This window comes from Phyllostomus hastatus, unplaced genomic scaffold (genome assembly GCF_019186645.2).
Source record: "Phyllostomus hastatus isolate PE091 unplaced genomic scaffold, TTU_PhHast_1.1 phas_contig_150, whole genome shotgun sequence".
In the NCBI taxonomy this organism is placed as follows: domain Eukaryota; kingdom Metazoa; phylum Chordata; class Mammalia; order Chiroptera; family Phyllostomidae; genus Phyllostomus; species Phyllostomus hastatus.
In genome coordinates, this window is record NW_025333611.1 from 40,174,550 (window position 1) to 40,191,329 (window position 16,780).

The following is a 16,780-nucleotide window of genomic DNA, read 5'->3' on the forward strand; positions in this document are numbered from 1 at the left end:
CAGGACTGCTCCCCAGGTCCCCTAGGCCCAGCATTGTCCTGTTTCAACCAAGCAGTCCCCAGAGACCCCTCTGATGCCCTGCTGACAATTCTCTCTCCTCTGGAAATGGCCATTCTCTGCTACCTGACAATCCACGCACTGGGCTCACAACTGGCCCAGACCAAGGCTGCGAGGGACATCTAGGGGACAGCTCGAGAGGCCCCAGCCCACGAGCGCTGTTTATTCAGCACACTTGCACCAAGGGCCCCACACCCCACACCCCACACTGGGGCCACAGGGCAATGTGATTGACAAGGCTGCACCGTCTCCCCTGTCCTGGAGTACAGTCGTTTGGGGACAGTCCAGCCTGGCCCCTCCCAGTTGGTGGATGGCCCGGCTCAGTTCTGGCTAGGACATGGGCACAGATGAGCGTCCAGCCTGGGGTGAGGAGGTAGCCCAAACCTGGAGTAGAGGGGTTGGCCCCAGCCAGTCCCTAACCAAGGGTGAGGTGGGGTGAAGGACCAGGGAACATGGTATAGGGAGAAAGAGCAGGTGGGCCAAGTGCCACCTATCAGTACAAGATTAGGCAGACTGATGGTTAGGGCTCCTGCTGGGACTCACATGGCCTGAGTTCAAGTCCTGCCTCTGCCACTTAGGAATTGTGTGACCCTGGGCAAGTTACTTTACTTTTCTGTGCCTCACACCCTTCATCCATAAGGAAGCATGGGTAACAGAAGCATCTACCACACAGGGTGACGGTGAATATTACATGTGTTGCTGCGTCTGAGATGCTAAGATGTGTACCCAGCACACCTTGCTGCTAAATTAAACTGCACAGCACAGCCACCAGCACCAGAGCACAGTTCTGTCCAGTCCCCGAGTCTCCCTTTCTCTTCCCCCTCCCCTCTCCATGCCCAGCAGTTGGGTTCAAGTCCCAACCCTACCGCTGACCCCCATCAGCAGTTTGGGCATGTGGGCTGGCATCTCAGAACCTGTTTGCTCCCCTGAGACGTGCAGACAATAATAGCTCGGACTTCACCGGGCTGCGGACGCGAGAGGTGAGGCCATGCGTGAACTCGCTTCCCTGGGGCGAGTCCTGTGCCGACAGCAGCTGGCTCTGCCCTCAGCACAGAAGGCACACCTCGGGTCGGCCTCTGCGGCCAGGACAGCGGCACGCACGGAGCTCACGTGAGTGAGTGTGAATGTGTGGTGCCTTCCACGTGCACGGGCGTGTCTGTGTGGGAGTGCCGAGAGTGTGCGCCTGGGTGAGTGTGGGAATGTGATCCTGCGCATGTGCGTGTGTCAGGGCTGGTGGTGGGAAGTTGGTGTCAGTTTGCCAGGATAAGGAGCTCTGGGCCAAGGCCTGAGGGCTGACCAGGAGGAGGTCTGCATGAGAAGGGCCGGGGGTGGTGGGCAGCAGGTGTCACGGACACCGTCTCTGGGTGTGCGGGGACCTGGCCAGGCAGAGCAGCAGCCAGCCAGAAAGATGAGTTTGCTGCAGGCACTGTGGGCTGATGGTGCAGGCATTAGGGCTACAGAAGGCCACACGCAGTGGCAGGAGCTCTTGTGCTAAAAGACCGGCCTGGTTCTGGGCCCCACCACCCTGACGAGCACCAGCAGACACCTACCAGGAGGCCGTGTGCCCGGTGGCCGAGCAGAAGAGCTCCAAGGTCACACACAGGTCCTGGGCTTGAGCCCTGGGAAGTGGGCAAACGCCTCACCCTCCCAGGGCCCTGGCTCGCCTAGCACTCCACCAATGGGCCTGCTGAGTGCCAACTGCCTAGTGGCATCTCCCACACCTCAGTGTGCCCCTCCAGTGGAGTCAGCACTGCTGCCCCAGTGCCTAGAGGGGCCCAGCCCCAGGTCTGGCCAGCGCAGGCTCAGACACGTCCAGCCACAGAACGGTGGCACTTCTGACCTCCTCAGGATGGCCAAGCACCTGGTTTGAGCTGCCAGTGATAAAAGCCGGGCCACCCCATATCTCCATTTCCCCAAGGCTCAGAGAAGGGAAGCCACTTGCCCACAGTCACACAGCAAGAGGGGTAGCCAGTGACCCCCAGGCTCATCCGCCCCGAAGTCCACGCTCTTCAGCACATAGTGCTTTCAAGTCAAGTGACTTTAAAGATGTCTCAAAAGGCTGGCAGAAGAAGTCACTGAGGCTAGCGACAGGGTCTCTGTATTTCCCGGCAGGACCTGGCACCGAGCAGATGCCTGGGAAAGGGCAGTCTCTGAAGATCCACTGTGTCCAGCACTGTGCAGACAGCCTCACGCAGAGTAACATCTCAGGTGACCCGGCCCCTCAGGAGCTGGGTCCTCTCTCAGCCCCCACTGTAGTGTGGGGAAAACCAAGGCTCTAGAAGGTTGAACTCTGGGCCCAGGCTTCCCAGGCAGCAAGACTAACAGGAGCTGAGGGTGTTTGGGGGCTTACCATGTAGCAGGCCTCATTCAAAGCATATTAGCCATTCATGTAGAGCTGACCAACACCCTAGAGTATCGGTGTTATTAATGTCATCAATTTCTTTCACTTTTTTTAAAGAGAGAGAGAGGGAGACATCAATTTGTTGTTCCACTTATCTATGCACTTACTGGTTGCTTCTTGTATATATGTGCCCTGACCGGGGATTGAACCCGCAACCGTGGCGTACTGGACAGTGCTCTAACCAACTAAGCTACCCAGCTAGGGCTTCATGTCGTCATTTTATAAATGAGGAAATTGGTTTTGAGGTTCAGCCACTTGCCCAGATCCCATGGGGACACATTTATTGAGCACCTGCCGTGTCCCTTGCACGAGATGGGCTCTCGGGCACTCAGCTCTGGTGTCAGCCTGTGACCCTGCACACCAGCTGCATCTCCTGGTTCGCTGTGAGGTGCAGCACTTTGGGCTGAGAGCCGAGCACAACCATCCAGCCGTCGCTGCACCTCTTAACCGTCAGGCGCTGAGATCTGGCCCTCCTGCTCGTGAGACGCAGACTCCAGCTGGACCTGTGACGGTGCCACCCCGGGGACTGCCTGGGCAGGTGGTGAGCACCCCATCCCTGGGAGGATCCAATCAGGGCTGCCATGGAAGAAAGCCCCTATTCAGGTGAGAGGACTCTCTGGAGCTGACCCTGACCTCCTGCTCCCCCAGGAGAGAAGAGGGGCTGCGGGGTCCCCTCTGGGAAGAAACGTGAATGTCTAGGAAAGGCCCACTCTGTGGGGGCAGATGAGCCCCACGTGGCCTTCCTGGCCCAGAGCCATGCAGAAAGGGAAGCCCCAGACACCTCCCTCTCTGACTCACACCCTGGAAACCAGAACAAAGCAGTCCCTGGGGGCCCAGGGACCAAATGGAGGGGGACCCAGAGCAAGAGAGGTTTCACAGGATGAGTCCTCACAGCCAAGATGAGGGGCAGGGGCCTGGACCTGCAGTGGAGTATCAAGGTAGAGTTTTGGGGAGCAGGACCTGGAGTGAGGCCTGGGGGCCCTGACACTGGGGAAAGAGCTAGGGAAGAGCTCAGATATGGGGAAGAACTGAGACCCCATGTCCTGTGTTTAGGGAAGGGTTCCCGGGGGGGGAGACAGGCATCAGGGTAAGGGCTGGGGTCAGAGGGGAAGGATGCCCAGGCCCCTGTAGGTGAGTGCTAGGGGCAGCTGAACCTATAAAAGGGAGGAGGGTCACAGGACAGCACAGGGTGGAGCCAGCATGTCAGGAGGGGCGCAGGGAAGCAGGGTCTCAGCTCCGGGCCCTGGGCATATCTCTCTGGACAGTGGCCTGGCCCCGAGTCAGGCTTACTGTCAGCTGCAGTATGGGCAGAAGGCACAGCAGACATCGGGCTGGATGGACAGAGGGACAGACTCGGAAACACACAGATGCAAAAATGCACATGGAGATGGAGTGAGGGGAAGGGGTACAGAGGAGGCTGGGGATCCACTGAGACCCTCGGCTCCAGAGTGGGCTCCCAGGCCTGCGGGGCTCTGAGCGGTGGGGCAGGGGCAGAGCTGGGGCCCTGCCTTCCCGCGTGCTGCTCAGTGCTCCCCATCCCTGGCAGACGTCCTGGATCTGCACGGACGGCGGCGGCGGTGCTGCCGGCCTGGGGTGCTGACTGCACTGCTGGGGCTGGTGACAACTGCGCTGTGGGCCGGGCTGCTGACTCTGCTTCTCCTGTGGCGTGAGGACACCCCCAGCCCCATGTGGCCCACCTCTCCTGTTCCCTACCAGACCTCCACTTTGAGATCCTGGGGGCCCCTCAGAGCCCAATGCCTCGGGTGCTAACCTTGGCTGTGCTGGCCCCTTCTCACATCTCTTCCTCCACTCTTGAGAGCCCCAACTCTGGCTCAGCATCCCCATCTCCCACCCTGTGGGCACCCCCACATGATACACCCAAGGGCTCCGTCCTCAGCTGGCAGGTGGGGTGTGGGTGGGTGGGGGCACCTGAGAAACCCTTCCTCTCCTCTCCTCCTGCCCAGGCTGGGACACTGTACAGGATCTGAAACAGCTGGAAGACACTGCAGCCCTGAACAGTATGGAGGGGCCAGGGTGGGAGAGGGAGGCTACAACACCAGGCTCTTGTCCTACCACTGTCAGATGCGGGAGAAGGACTGTGGGTTAGCTTGAGTCCCTCCCTGACCCGGTGTGGGGGTGACCCAGCGACTCTTGGTGAGAGGCTCTGAGAAGCACCCGATGGAGTACGAGGGAGGGGCTCTGTGACCCAGACGAGTCGCCTGTACGGTGGGCATAGTTTCAGAGCTCTGAGGTGGGAACAAGCCAAGGCTGTGCAGTGCTGAGCAGGCAGAGCAGGCACCTGGCAGCCAGCCAGCTCTCAGTGAATGCCCCTGCTTCCATGTTGAATTCTGGGAGGGACAAGGGTACACAAACTCGTTCTATTGCCTGTGCCTTCCCAAGGGCCTCTGCCATCGAGATTAGAAACTGAGCCATAACTGTGGCAACTACATGGGGGTGTCCCAGCACCTGGCACTGTGGAAGGGGTGGGGGATTTGAGACCTGCCTACCTGGCTCCTGAGGATGTGTCCTCCCTCCCTCTCCCCCAGTCTCTCAGGTTTCCAAGGACTTGGAAAGACATAAGGGTGACCAGATGGCCCAGAGGTCCCAGGGTGAGTGACTTCTGCTGGGGGTCTAGGAGAAAGAGAGGAAGGGGATTTGGGTAACATTCGGGCACAGTGTCCAGACCACCTGTGACTTGCAAAATGAGCAGCTGGCCCTCAAGTGCCTCGCTTAGAGCCAAGGGGGCACTGGGGGGACGGGGGTGCCCCTGACAGACTTACCACTGAGCCCCTCCCCTGCAAACAGAGGCTCAGGCACTGCGGACGGTGGAAGAAATCCAAGCAGAACAGAGGAGAATGAAAACCCAGGGTGAGAGACGGGGGTGGGGGGAGGGGTCCGAGAGCCGCTGGCATCACTCCTGACGCCCTCCCTGACGCCTCCACCAGACTCTGAGCTGTCCCGGGACCTGGATGGACTCCGAGAGGATCTGACCAACCTCAAGTCCCAGGGTGAGGCTTGGGAGGGTCTGCAGGCAGGGTGGGGCCAGGAGGTCCCCACGTTTGCCTGTGACCACCGCCCCCATGCGGCCCCCCAGGCTTGAACGAGAAACGTGCAGCTTTGACTTCACTGGAAAGGCTCCAGGAGGAGGTGTCCAAGCTGTGGGTGGAGCTTCGCGTGTCCAACGGTGAGCATGGGTGTCTGTGTCCTCAGGTGCGCTGGTGCATGCATGTGATGACACGATGCGTGCTCCAGTGCGAAGGGCAGGCGTGTACATGACAGGGCCGATTGGGGGTCGGGGGCGTGAGAAAGCCCTTTCTGAGTCTGGCTGCTCCCCTCCGCCGCCCTGGGGGTGGGGGTCCCACATGTCAGCTCTAGGTAAAGGCAGGCCTGTGTTCGCCGCCTCTGGGGTCTCTGTGCTGATCAGTCCTCCGCCCGCCATGGCTCGCCAGAGGGCCAACCTCAGGAAGCCCTCAGCTGCAGCCCCTCGGAAGACTGACTGATGCCGCCAGAGGGCTGTGGGGTCCCTCCCTAGTGGTGGGTGTGGGGGGCATCACGGCCTCTTCCTCATGGGTGGCCATGCCAGGGCAACGCTGGGGGGTACAAGGCTCACAAGGGTGTCCCCAGCAGGCCAGCACAGAGGGCAGATGCTCGGTCGCTGTGCCTTTAACCTGAAGCCCCACTCCCCCCACCCTGGATTTTTGGCCTTCCACCTCTGGGAAGCCCCGGCTGCCCAGCTGGGGGAGAAAAGAGGAAGGATCTGCGCCTGGTGAAGGAGCACCGCCCCCCCCCACCCGAGACCCAGTGCGGCCATGGGAATTCCAGCGGAGACCCCATGCTCCCTGGGAGTTGGGGGAGGGGTCTGGACCAGCGACCTCTGAAGGGCCACCTCGGATGGACCCCCAGCTGCAGGGCCCTCTCTCCGTGACATGTGACACACAGCCTTGCCCCTGGCCCCCGGCCCCGGGCCCCAGGCCCCCTGCCCCAAGTTTCCCTGGATGGGACCAGAGACGATCTCTTCCTGTTTTACCGCACTGGGCTGCCGGCACTGGGCTGCGGGCACTGGGCTGCGCGCAGTTCCGTGAGCGAGCAGCACCCCCCAGCTCTGCTCATCCCAGGGCTGCACGGACTTCTGTGGGCCCTAGGCCCCCACAGTTCCTCCCAAACAGCACCCTAAGAAAACCTATTTTAATTTACAAGTGACAGTGTGTTCAGCCCCCACCTGGGAGCGCTGGTGACAGTGACAGTGCCTGAGAGTTTCCTTGGGTGGGGTGGGGGTGGGGAAGCAAGGCTAGAGAGACCAAGGTGGCCCTGGGTCAAGGTCGTGGGGACCCTGCCAGGCAGCCCCCTCCTCATTCCTCACAGCCTCTCCTGGCCAATGAGAAGAAAGCCAATTCAATACCCCAGAAGGTGAGCGTGTGCTGGTGTGGAGGTCTGGGGGGACAGTGCACGGTGAAAAGGCGCCAGCAGTGCTGGCTCAGCACTGCTTGGGCTGGTGCTGACAGCATGGCCGGTGTGGCTCCGGTGTTGGGTAGGTGCTGCGGGCCAGTGTCGGTGACAATGATGCTGGTGGTAAAGGTGCTGCTGGATGTGGTAGAGTTTAGGGCCATGGCATTGGCGGTTGAGATGTTGTTGGTGACAGAGGCTTTGTGGTACTGGTGTTGGTGATCAAGCACATCCACCTGTGGACACGTTTGTGGGGAGGACGTGGGCAATCGAGGTGCTGCTGCCCATCATCCCGGGGGTCTGGGGGTGGCGCAGGGGACTGAGGTGCTGCTATCACAGGTGTGCTCATGGTGGTGTCACTGGTGGCCGGCGTGCTGGTGGCCGAGAGGTGTTTGTGTGCTGTGTCGTGGCTGCCATTCCGCTGGCAGCGGAGGCCCTTTGCGGCGCTGGCACTGGCAGCTGAGGCAGTCCCTGGTGGGACCACTCTCACACACCAGCACCAGAGCTCCAGGGAGGAAGGACCTGCGAGACTCTGTGTTAGGCTCTCTGATGGGTCTGCTTTCAGCCCGGACCCCAAAAGTGACTCCAGGAGAGATGCTGCCACCCACTCTGCTCACTGTACCCTTGGTGCCCACCATGATGTCCACCACTGGGCCCACCACAGCACCAGCCACAGTGCCCACCCTGGTGTCCACCACAGCCCCAGCCACAGCGCCCACCCTGGTGTCCGCCACAGCACCAGCCACGGCGCCCGCCCTGGTGTCCACCACAGCTGTCCTCCTGAGCCTCTCCTCCACCCCAGGCTCCATGTGTAACACGTGCCCTGAGGAGTGGGTCAGTTTCCAACAGAAGTGCTACTACTTCGGGGAGGGTGCCAAGAGGTGGATCCAGGCACGGTTCGCCTGCAGCGAACTCCATGGGCGGCTGGTCAGCATCCACAACCAGGAGGAGCAGGTGGGCTTGGCTCTGCAGAGGGTGCAGGCAGCATGGTGGCTGGGGGGAGGTGGAGCCCCAACATGGGCTTTCAGATGGCAGAGGGACCCAAGCACACCCCAGCCCTCCAGCCCTGTCCTGCTCCTCAGGACTTCCTGGCCAAATATGTCAACAAGAAGGGCTCCTGGATCGGCCTTCGAGATCTGGACATAGAGGGGGAATTTGTCTGGATGGACGGGAGCCCCCTGGAGTATAGGTGAGCGGCAGTGGGGGTGGGGCTCCAGGGAGGTGTTGAGCAGATGGCTCCAGGTCCAGGCTCGGAGGGGCCACTCTGCGATGAGGGCACGGTAGGTGGGGGAGTGCAGGGGGGATGGTGGTAGAGAGGGGGTGGGGATCTAGCAGTGGGGTAAGGACCGTGGCTCAGGGGGGTGTGTTTAGGCTGAAGCAGGGAGCCCCTCCCCCCACCCTCACCTGTCCTGACGCAAAGCCTTCTGCTCCAGCAACTGGCGGCCAGGGGAGCCCAACAACGGGGGCGAGGGCGAGGACTGCGTGATGATGTTGGGCCTCGGGCAGTGGAACGACGCCTTCTGCAACAGTCATCTCGAGGGCTGGATGTGTGACCGGTTGGCCACGTGCTGACTGCCCACCTCCCGCTCCGTCTCCCAGATGTGGACCCCGACAGCCCCCTGCCTGCCCTCCACATGTGCTCCACTTCGTGATCCCCCACCTCAATTATGGGAACAGCCAGGCCCCGAGTGGAGCGCTGCGGCCCCAGCCGAGGCCAGGTGCCTCTTTCATGGTCAAAGGGTCCCAGTGACATTTTCTCCTGCCTGAAGGAGGGCAGCTGACCCACCCCCGATTCCTGCCAACTCCCCAAAGGGCCTGTCCCCTGCCCCTCAGCCCAAGTAGCTGTCACCACCTCCCTGTCTTCAGATGTTCAGAGCTCCCCCCTCAGGAACCCCTGTGGCCAGCCTGGAGGCTGGGAGCTCCCACCACAGGCAACCCTCTGGGCAGCCCAGCTTTGCAGGGGGCAGCGGAGGCCCCTGTGTGCCTCCTCCGTCAACCCACCTCACCTGCCCCTGCAGGAGTCAGGAGCAGAGCCCACCTTCATCCTCCCTAGATGTAGCCCCTCCCTGCCCTGGCCCCACAGCTCCAAGAGAGCCCTGCCTGCATTGTACACACCCTCCTGAGGGGCCTCCCTAGCTTCGGCCTCCAGGTGTGGAAGGTGGGAGCTGGGAGCTCCAGCACCTGGTGTCTGAGGCCACCTCTGTGCACTGAGAACAGCTGAGGTGGCATTCAGACCTGACCACCCCTTCTCCCTGCTGTGTTACAAGAAGCATGCCCTAGGCGGGGCGGGAGGTGAGGGCTCTGGGCCCCAGTGGAGCACCGGGCATCCAGGGTCCCCTGGCAATGCCACCGCAGGGTGAAGCAGTGCCCTGCCCCGAGCCTGGCTCCACGCTCAGGCCACCAGGGAAAGGGCCTGAGTTGACGCACGGCCCAGGACAGAAGGTGCTCACAAAGTGCTAGCTGGCTGAAGGGACTGGGGGGGGGGGGGCAGGCCCAGTCACCTGGCAGTTGAGGTCGAGACTCCTGCCCCACTGTCCCTCAGGGGCGGAGGCAACACCAGGCCCAGGCTTGGCCAAGATCAGCCTGGTGCTGAAGCAGGAGGGCAGCAGGCCAGGCTCTCCGGACACCCGTCGTTGAACTCCTCGCCTGCCTGTCCCACCCCCAACTTCTGGCCCAGAGAAGAGCCAGACATAGGCACACAATTCTCAGGGCCCCTTGAGGGAGAGGAAGAGTCTAGGCACACATGCCCATGATGGACCGCCTGGGACACAGGGGGCCAAGGGCCAGCCGTGGCCCCAGGGCTGGGCAGCGCACTGTAGTGGCACCTGGGAGTCCTGGGGCTCAGGACGAGGCAGGGAAAGAGCTAGAACCTGACTGAAACCTGGGCCGGAATCCCAGACACACGGAGTTGTCTCCTCCCCTGAGCTGGTGTGGTCTCACCCTCCACTGTCCCAAACCTTTCACATGCATCCTCTGCCCTTACAGAATGGCCACCCTCAGCTCCCCACTGCTCCTGGAACTCTTCCGCTCATGCCAGCCTCAGGGCCTCTACACGTGCATCCCCCAACTCCTCAGCAAAACCTGTCCTCAGCACCCCTCACTTAAAATGACACCCCAACTCTGACTTTCTGCCCCATTGTACACTCTCATCACAACCCGAAATGTTGAATTAACCAATCTGTCACTGCCCATCTCTGCTGGCTAGAATGTGGCTTCAGGGCAGGGGCCTTTGTCTTGTTCTCAGCTGTGTCCCCAACACCTGGTGTGGTAGGCACTCAATAAATACGTCAAACTAATGGATGACCATGGGTGACTGACATCTTCTTTGGGAACCTGCTGAGGCCTGTTTGAGTAAGGAGGGGCTGCCTGCCAGTCTCTAAAGGGCTGGGGCCAGGCCCCTCCTCCTCAGCTGAGGGGCCTCCAGCTCCCAGCCACTGAGGCAGGAGCCACAGCTGCCTGTCCCCCCCCCCCCCCAAAAAAAAAACAGGTGCCCAGTCCCACATTTCACAGCTTGTCCCAAGCCTGCTCCCTTCTCTATAGGACCCTCCTTATCCTCAGCAAGGAGAAACAGACCGTGGGCCCTCCCCCACCCCAGCACCTCCTCCCCAATCCGTTTCTCTCTGGAACCCTTCACTGCCGAGCCTCGAGATGGATGTGGTTGTGTTATCCTTGAGTCCCACCTTCCTACAATCTGGCCCCCAACTCTTCAGCAGGCCCTGGGAGCCTCTCCCACCAGGGTCTCTGAGAACCTCAGGCTGCTAAACCCAATGACCCCTGCAGTTCCCTCCACATTTGGGCTCTCCCTATTCTGGGTCTGTGGCTTCCATTTGTCTGATCCCCAGACCCTGACTCCCTATTGGACTCCTGTCGCCACCCTAACCACCCCTTTCCCCAGCTCCCTGGGAGCTAAGTTATCTTTCTGACCACCTTTGTGCTACATGCACTGAGTGCCCAGTCGTCGTCATATCTGTCCTATAGACACTCACTGCCTTCACAAAACCTGCCCGCCTCCTCGCCTCTTGCTGGGATGACTGAGAAGGCCCAACCATGTCGGGGCCCCTGGCCCCCTCTCGTGCCTCCCTGTGCAGTGAGCACTGAAACAGCACATTGGAAAGCTGCCGCATGCTGCCCTTAAAGCCTCTGCAGGCAGTGAGGGCCCGGCAGCAAGCGCCTGAGGTTCCCTTTCCAAGCAGCTTTGCTCAGCTCTTGTGGAGGGAAGGGAACAGGGAAAACTTGGACAGGTTTCCCCAGGAGTGGCAGGATTTACCCGAGGGATAGGTGTGCTCGGGGTCCTAGGGTAGCAGGGAAAAGGGAAAGGTTCACCTGAGATGTAGGATTTTTTAAACAAGGGATGTGTATCTGTGTATTGATTGTGTATTTAGAAGTTAACTTCAAACTATTTTAAGCATCCAGTTGATTCTGAAGTAAACCCACCCACTTCCCTCAAGAGCCAGGTGTCTCAGGCCACAGTTTCAAAGGGCAGCCCCCAGTACCCCAGCAGTTCCTGGGAACTTGTTAGACAGGCAAATCCTCCAGCCCACCCAGATCTGCAGCATCTGAAACTCCGGAGGGGAGGGTGGTGACACCCAGTCACTCGAGCTTTAACATCCGGTGCCCTAGCACATTGCTTCTCAAACTGAGGTACACAGGAAGCCCCTGGGTTCTTGTTAAAATGCAGATTCTGAGTGGAGAGGTCTGGGGTGGACCTGAGAATCTGCATCACCCACAAACCCTCAGGACACTGCCGGCCCCTGGACAGCTGAGTAGCAAGTCTAAAGCAGCAATAAGCCTGTTTTCCAGGGACACGACAACACCCAATCCTTGATCTACTGCTGGGTGCCAACTATTCACTACCTAGTCCCCTTTGCAGAAAGTGTGCTAGCCCCTGGTCTAAAGGAGTCTCTCTTAGCCTGGTCCCTCCCCGCCCCCTCCATCTTGCAGTCAGTCTCCAATTGTGATTCCAGAAACCGCCAGCATCTCCTTCTGACTGGTCTGTCTCCCAACCATCCCTGGACTCCCCCACCCCAACCTGAAAGCCCAACTGGGTCTAACTTGACCTTCCCCACGGTACGAACAGCCTGGACTTTGGCCTCCCTTGCCAGCTGGGGTGGGACACCAGGTCCTGTTGCGTGAGTCTCAGAGGCCCCTGTACAAAACACAAGACACACTCAGATACTCAGGAAGGGCGCTGTCTCATCCTTTATCTCCGATGGGGTCAGCGGCCCTCAAGGGCCCGGTCTCGGCTGATGACGGCCTCCTCGAATTTGATCATGAGTGTGGTGCCCTTGTGCCAGTGTGCTGTGACCTTGGCGGGGAAGCCGCTGTGTGTGAGCACGGCCTCCACGATGCCCGCAGTAAAGCTAGCACAGTTGAGCGTGCTGTTTTCCTTGGGCACAGAGATGTAGGTATTGATGAGCGGTTCCCGCTCGATAATGTAGAAGGTGCGGGCGTCATCGTTGGCCTGCTCCAGCTTGTCAGCCTCCTTGCCGAAAAGTGCCTTCCACACCACGCCCTTGACGAAGAGCAGGGCGCCCAGCACCTTGGTCTCGCGCCGGGCACCCTTTTCGCGGGCCACCAGTGCATCTAGAACACGCGCACCCACCTGGCGGCCCAACGCAGCCAGGCGCGCCTGCAGCTCAGCCACGGAGAAGACACGGCTCTGGCAGTGCTGCACCAGTTCCGAGAAGAGCAGCGCGAAGGCACTCAGGCTCACCTCAGTGCGTGGCCGTGCCAGCGCACGCTCCAGCAGCGCCGACTTCCCGCGCGTAAAGCGCGCCTCCATGCCACCCTGCCTGCAGGGAGACCAGGCAACGCCAGTGTTAGGGGACAGAGAAAGAACCCTGGGACCTTCAGCCCACCCCATCTGCTCTATCGCTGACTTCCCACATGGGAAGAGATGAGTGGAAGGAAAAGGGGCATTCACCTATGCATAAATATCGCCTCCATTACGCCTATCCAGCAAAGGACAAATACAGTAAGGAGAGGCTTAGGGGTAAGGTGTGAGGAGAGGAGTGGGACCACAAGGGGGCGCGAGAAACCCCAACCCCAAGGTGATTCCCCCGGCATGAAAAGCACCTGGGACACCAATGAGGAAACTAGTGCAGGGATGGGGGGGACATCAAACTTAGGGTCTGTAGGCGACAAGGAGGATGGGGACAGTGAGAGGACTCTGGCCTGTGCTCCCACTCTGACTTCCTTTGGTGAAGCTAATGTCCCTTCCTCTCCCCACCCCTGCCCCCAGGAAACCAGAGACACTAAAGGTGGGATTAGGGGCTGAGTGTCGAGACCAACCAACGGCGAGGACTGGAAGCTTGGTGAACGGACTAGATACACAGGGCAAACCAGGAAGGGACACTGGGAACCCTTCCAAACCCGTGTGGGGCAGCGCCAACTTATCATGCACGAAGTGCGCCTCCTTGGGGACAAGGATGGACCTGCATTTGTAAGAAAGACTGGGCGGGGATAGGGGAAGAAGGCGTTAGGAGCCCCCTACCCCCGTGCTCTCCAGAAATGTGGCTGGACAAGAGGCCTGGGTTAAAAGGAGCCAGCAGGGGACGCTGTGGTTCTCCATCCCAGCACGGAAGGGGGCTGTAGGAGACAACCCCAAGGGGGAGGGGCTAAGACCTCCACACTGTGGCTCTGCGGTGGGAGTAGCAGCAAATGGGGGGAATCCCCAGGGCGCTGAGACACCTTCTCTTACCCTCCACCCTTACCACTCAGGTGTGAAGCCACCGCCTGGGGTGGGGTCCGGAGGGGAAGATGAGAACCCATCCCCTACCAGGCAGGACGGGGCGAGAAGCCGGAGGGGTCTGCGTCGGGGATGGGAAGAGCGATGGAGTACTAGAGGCTCCAGGACGCCCCCGCCCGGGTGAGTAGCCGCCTACACGGGGAGGGCCCAGGGAGCGAGACGGGAGGCGTTGTGCTGAGAGCCCTCTATTGGGCTGCGATGGGGAGTTGTGAGCCGAACCGCGGAAAGGCCGGGGCCCCGAGACCCCGAGCGTAGCGCGAGCAGAGGGACCGAGGAGGAGTACACGCGCTCCTTGTGGTCCCCCAGGATGGGCCAGAGCGGGTGGTTCGCCCCCGCGACCCTGGCCCAGGACCCACAGGCCCGCGGGGAGGGGTCGGGAGCGGACGAGTCCCGGGGCGGGGAGGGGGGCGCGGGAGGGTAAGATCTCACCGGGAACTGCGGCCCTCAGCGCCCTCGAGCTGCTTTACGACGCCGCCGTAAAAGGCCCTACGTGCGCAGGCGCTGCGGAGGGCAACCTTGGGGACTGGGCCCGCGCACTGTGATTCCGAGACCCGCCGCTCGGGGGTTCGCGTGCCGGGGAGCGCGACCCAGGGCTGCGGGGTCCAAGGCCTGGGCCCTCGTAGGCCTTGGTGGGCCCTCGCTCAGGACAGTAGCGTGGATGGTCACGTGCTCGGGGCACGGGTTTGATGATGGGCAGGCGTCTCTGTCTCGGGGGGCTCATGCACGTACGGATACGTCTCAGGCCACAGACCCCCATGGGCACAAACTCAAGGGCACAGGGACTCAGTTACACCCTGGGACCCACTCGGGACACGGCTTTCACACACCCTCGTGTCCCTGGAGTTCCTGGTATATCGTCCACCTATTCACTGTGTGACTTTCCCCACCCGCCAAGCCCAACACCTGCAGACCCTCCCCAAAGTCCCGCAGTCGCTGCAGTAATTGATCTGAAAGCCACATGGTTTCCCCTTGGCTTTTATCTTCATGAGTCACAAAATGCGAGTGCAGAATCAGACAGGCACACGTGTGCACGTGCTCTGAACACCATCAGCGACGTGATCAGGCACACTCAACTGACACAATTGTTCACATGGGCACAGAGAGTGATGGGGCACACACCACAATGCCCACACCCACGACGATACATTCCCACGTGTGCTCCGCACACCCCCGCCATGACAGGCTTGCATACACACCATACTGCAGGACCTTTGTGCACATTCACACTGACAAGGAAACATGCATGGGCAATACGTGTCACCACACCACACTCGCACAACCACTTCTGTGGTCCCTGCTGCCACAGCCCCCTCCCAAGACATGCATGACAAAACACACTGCCTCACACCCGTGTGTCACACAGACAGTGACACAGCTGTACACACCACACTGTCTGTGACTCCTGCACTCAACATTCACCCAGTACACCTTCCAGTGGGACACACTGAAGTACCTGCCCTCCATGAAGTGTTTCCCCCACACACACACATGCGCGCGCACAAGCAACTCATTCACCACCACACAGTTTTCCATATGTGGGCATGACAGACAGGTTCAGACCAGGCTGGGGCCCCCATGTGTCATCTGTGCTGGGAGGTACTGCCCTGTCCTCCAGGCTGCAGCCAGGGCTCCCACATGGCTCCCATTCTCATTTACTGAGGTGTGGACTCTGTGGGGGAGGGCAGCAGAGATCTGAGATCAGACAGGTCCTCCCTGGGAGAGAAGCTAGGGCCAAATACAGGGCTTCGCCTCCCCTGGCCTCAACTTACATGGATTTTGCATTTTTTTTAGCATCTCTAAGACTTTGCGTAATTGAGCCTGGATTTAGTTTATGCCTGGGGTTGGGGTGGGGAGAGAGGAGGAGACTGAGGTGGAGCCTCAGACAAGGCCCCCACCTTTATTGGAAGACCCCTCCTTGCCCAAACCCCCAGGTTAGGGTGCTGCAGAGCCTAGCACTTGGGCTTCCCAGCAGCATTTAAATACCCCCCCAAGTCGCTCAAAAGTAACATCCATCACCCCTCCAAACTCTGCACTCTGGGAGGACGGGACTTCTGTGGGCCCCCCTCTGGTTCCCCAGCACCACAGTTTGGGCAGTGGAGGTCCCCAAACACACCTACAGGCAGCATCTTCAGTTTCTCAGTCCCATTCTTGATTGTGTCCAGGTACTCAGCGATTCTCTGAGAGATGTCGCTCCAGCCTTGCTTCTGCTTTTCCTGGCACTCACGCACTGAGACGGAGACTGAAAGAGTGCGTGGGGATGCCTGTGTCACTGCTGCTCTCTCTGCCCCCACCATCACCCCTCGGGCCTCCCCTGGGTCCTCCCCTCACCATTATTCCACAGCTCCCCTTTCAAGGCCAGCAGCTCCTGGGACATCTTAGAATCTATTCAGGATGGGGGGCAGGACAACCCTTGAAGTGTCCCAGTTCCGCAGCCCTGGCAGCAGGGGTGGGGGAAGGTAGAGGAACCAGAGGAAATGGGAACTGTGGGAACACTGGGCCTCCCCTGCTCCTGGGACCCCTCCAGACTGCCCAAGACCCCTCCCCCAACCCCAAAACCGAAAGCCCACTCACTGTTCACCAGGACCCAGGACAGCAAGGTGATGGAAAACAGGGCAAGAAGAATGTACAGGCTGATGACGACTGTGGGCAACCAGTGCAAGGGCCGGGCCGAGTCCGAGGATGGCCTGGTCCAGGCTGGAACAGGGACAGAGGCAAGGCCAGTGACCTCCAGGGGTCCCCACCACTGCTTGGACTCTCAGGACTGACTCCAGCACCATCGATGGCTCTGCCACCTGCACCCACTCTTCCCAGTGCCATTAGCAGCTGTGACCATCACCCACTGAGCCACCAGCACTTGTCTCTGACACTGTCACTGTCACGCCCCCTCCACTATTCCCATCACCAACCATATCCTATGTCGGCAGGAGCTGTCATCAACAGCCACCAACATGGATGCTCATTGTTGCCACCATTGTCCCCGTCAGCATCTCCGGTCACCCTCGTCAGCTCTGTCTAGTGATTCCTTCTTGTTCCACTACATTGTCACCTACTCCGCCTTGTCAACACCCAGACCTTCACCAACAATTCCACCTACACAATCACTGCTACCACCATCATCACCACCTACAAAG

The 16,780-nt window shown here is 60.2% G+C and overlaps 2 protein-coding genes across 5 annotated transcripts; one reads left to right on the forward strand and one right to left on the reverse strand.

Annotated features, from left to right (window-relative positions):
- The first annotated feature begins 1,030 nt into the window (after positions 1–1,030).
- Positions 1,031–10,197, forward strand: FCER2 (Fc epsilon receptor II). 4 transcript variants are annotated; one of them, XM_045824149.1, is made up of 12 exons: positions 1,043–1,167; positions 2,170–2,265; positions 2,913–3,061; positions 4,005–4,124; positions 4,423–4,476; positions 5,005–5,067; positions 5,264–5,326; positions 5,404–5,466; positions 5,553–5,642; positions 7,704–7,855; positions 7,984–8,090; positions 8,335–10,197. In XM_045824149.1, exons 3-12 carry the CDS (start codon positions 3,040–3,042, stop codon positions 8,471–8,473), a joined length of 873 nt encoding a protein of 290 aa, XP_045680105.1. In that variant the 5' UTR covers positions 1,043–1,167; positions 2,170–2,265; positions 2,913–3,039; the 3' UTR covers positions 8,474–10,197. The 4 variants fall into 4 exon arrangements, with proteins under 4 accessions (XP_045680114.1, XP_045680105.1, XP_045680124.1 ...); XM_045824158.1 differs by lacking the exon at positions 2,170–2,265 and having other exon boundaries at positions 1,031–1,167; XM_045824168.1 differs by lacking the exon at positions 2,170–2,265 and having other exon boundaries at positions 1,141–1,244.
- A 1,877-nt stretch (positions 10,198–12,074) lies between these two features.
- TRAPPC5 (trafficking protein particle complex subunit 5) lies at positions 12,075–14,196 on the reverse strand. The gene is made up of 2 exons (XM_045830220.1): positions 14,079–14,196; positions 12,075–12,693 (listed from the first exon to the last, which is right to left on the reverse strand). The coding sequence occupies exon 2, from the start codon at positions 12,681–12,683 to the stop codon at positions 12,117–12,119; it is 567 nt and encodes a 188-aa protein (XP_045686176.1). The 5' UTR covers positions 12,684–12,693; positions 14,079–14,196; the 3' UTR covers positions 12,075–12,116.
- Positions 14,197–16,780: the final 2,584 nt, after the last annotated feature.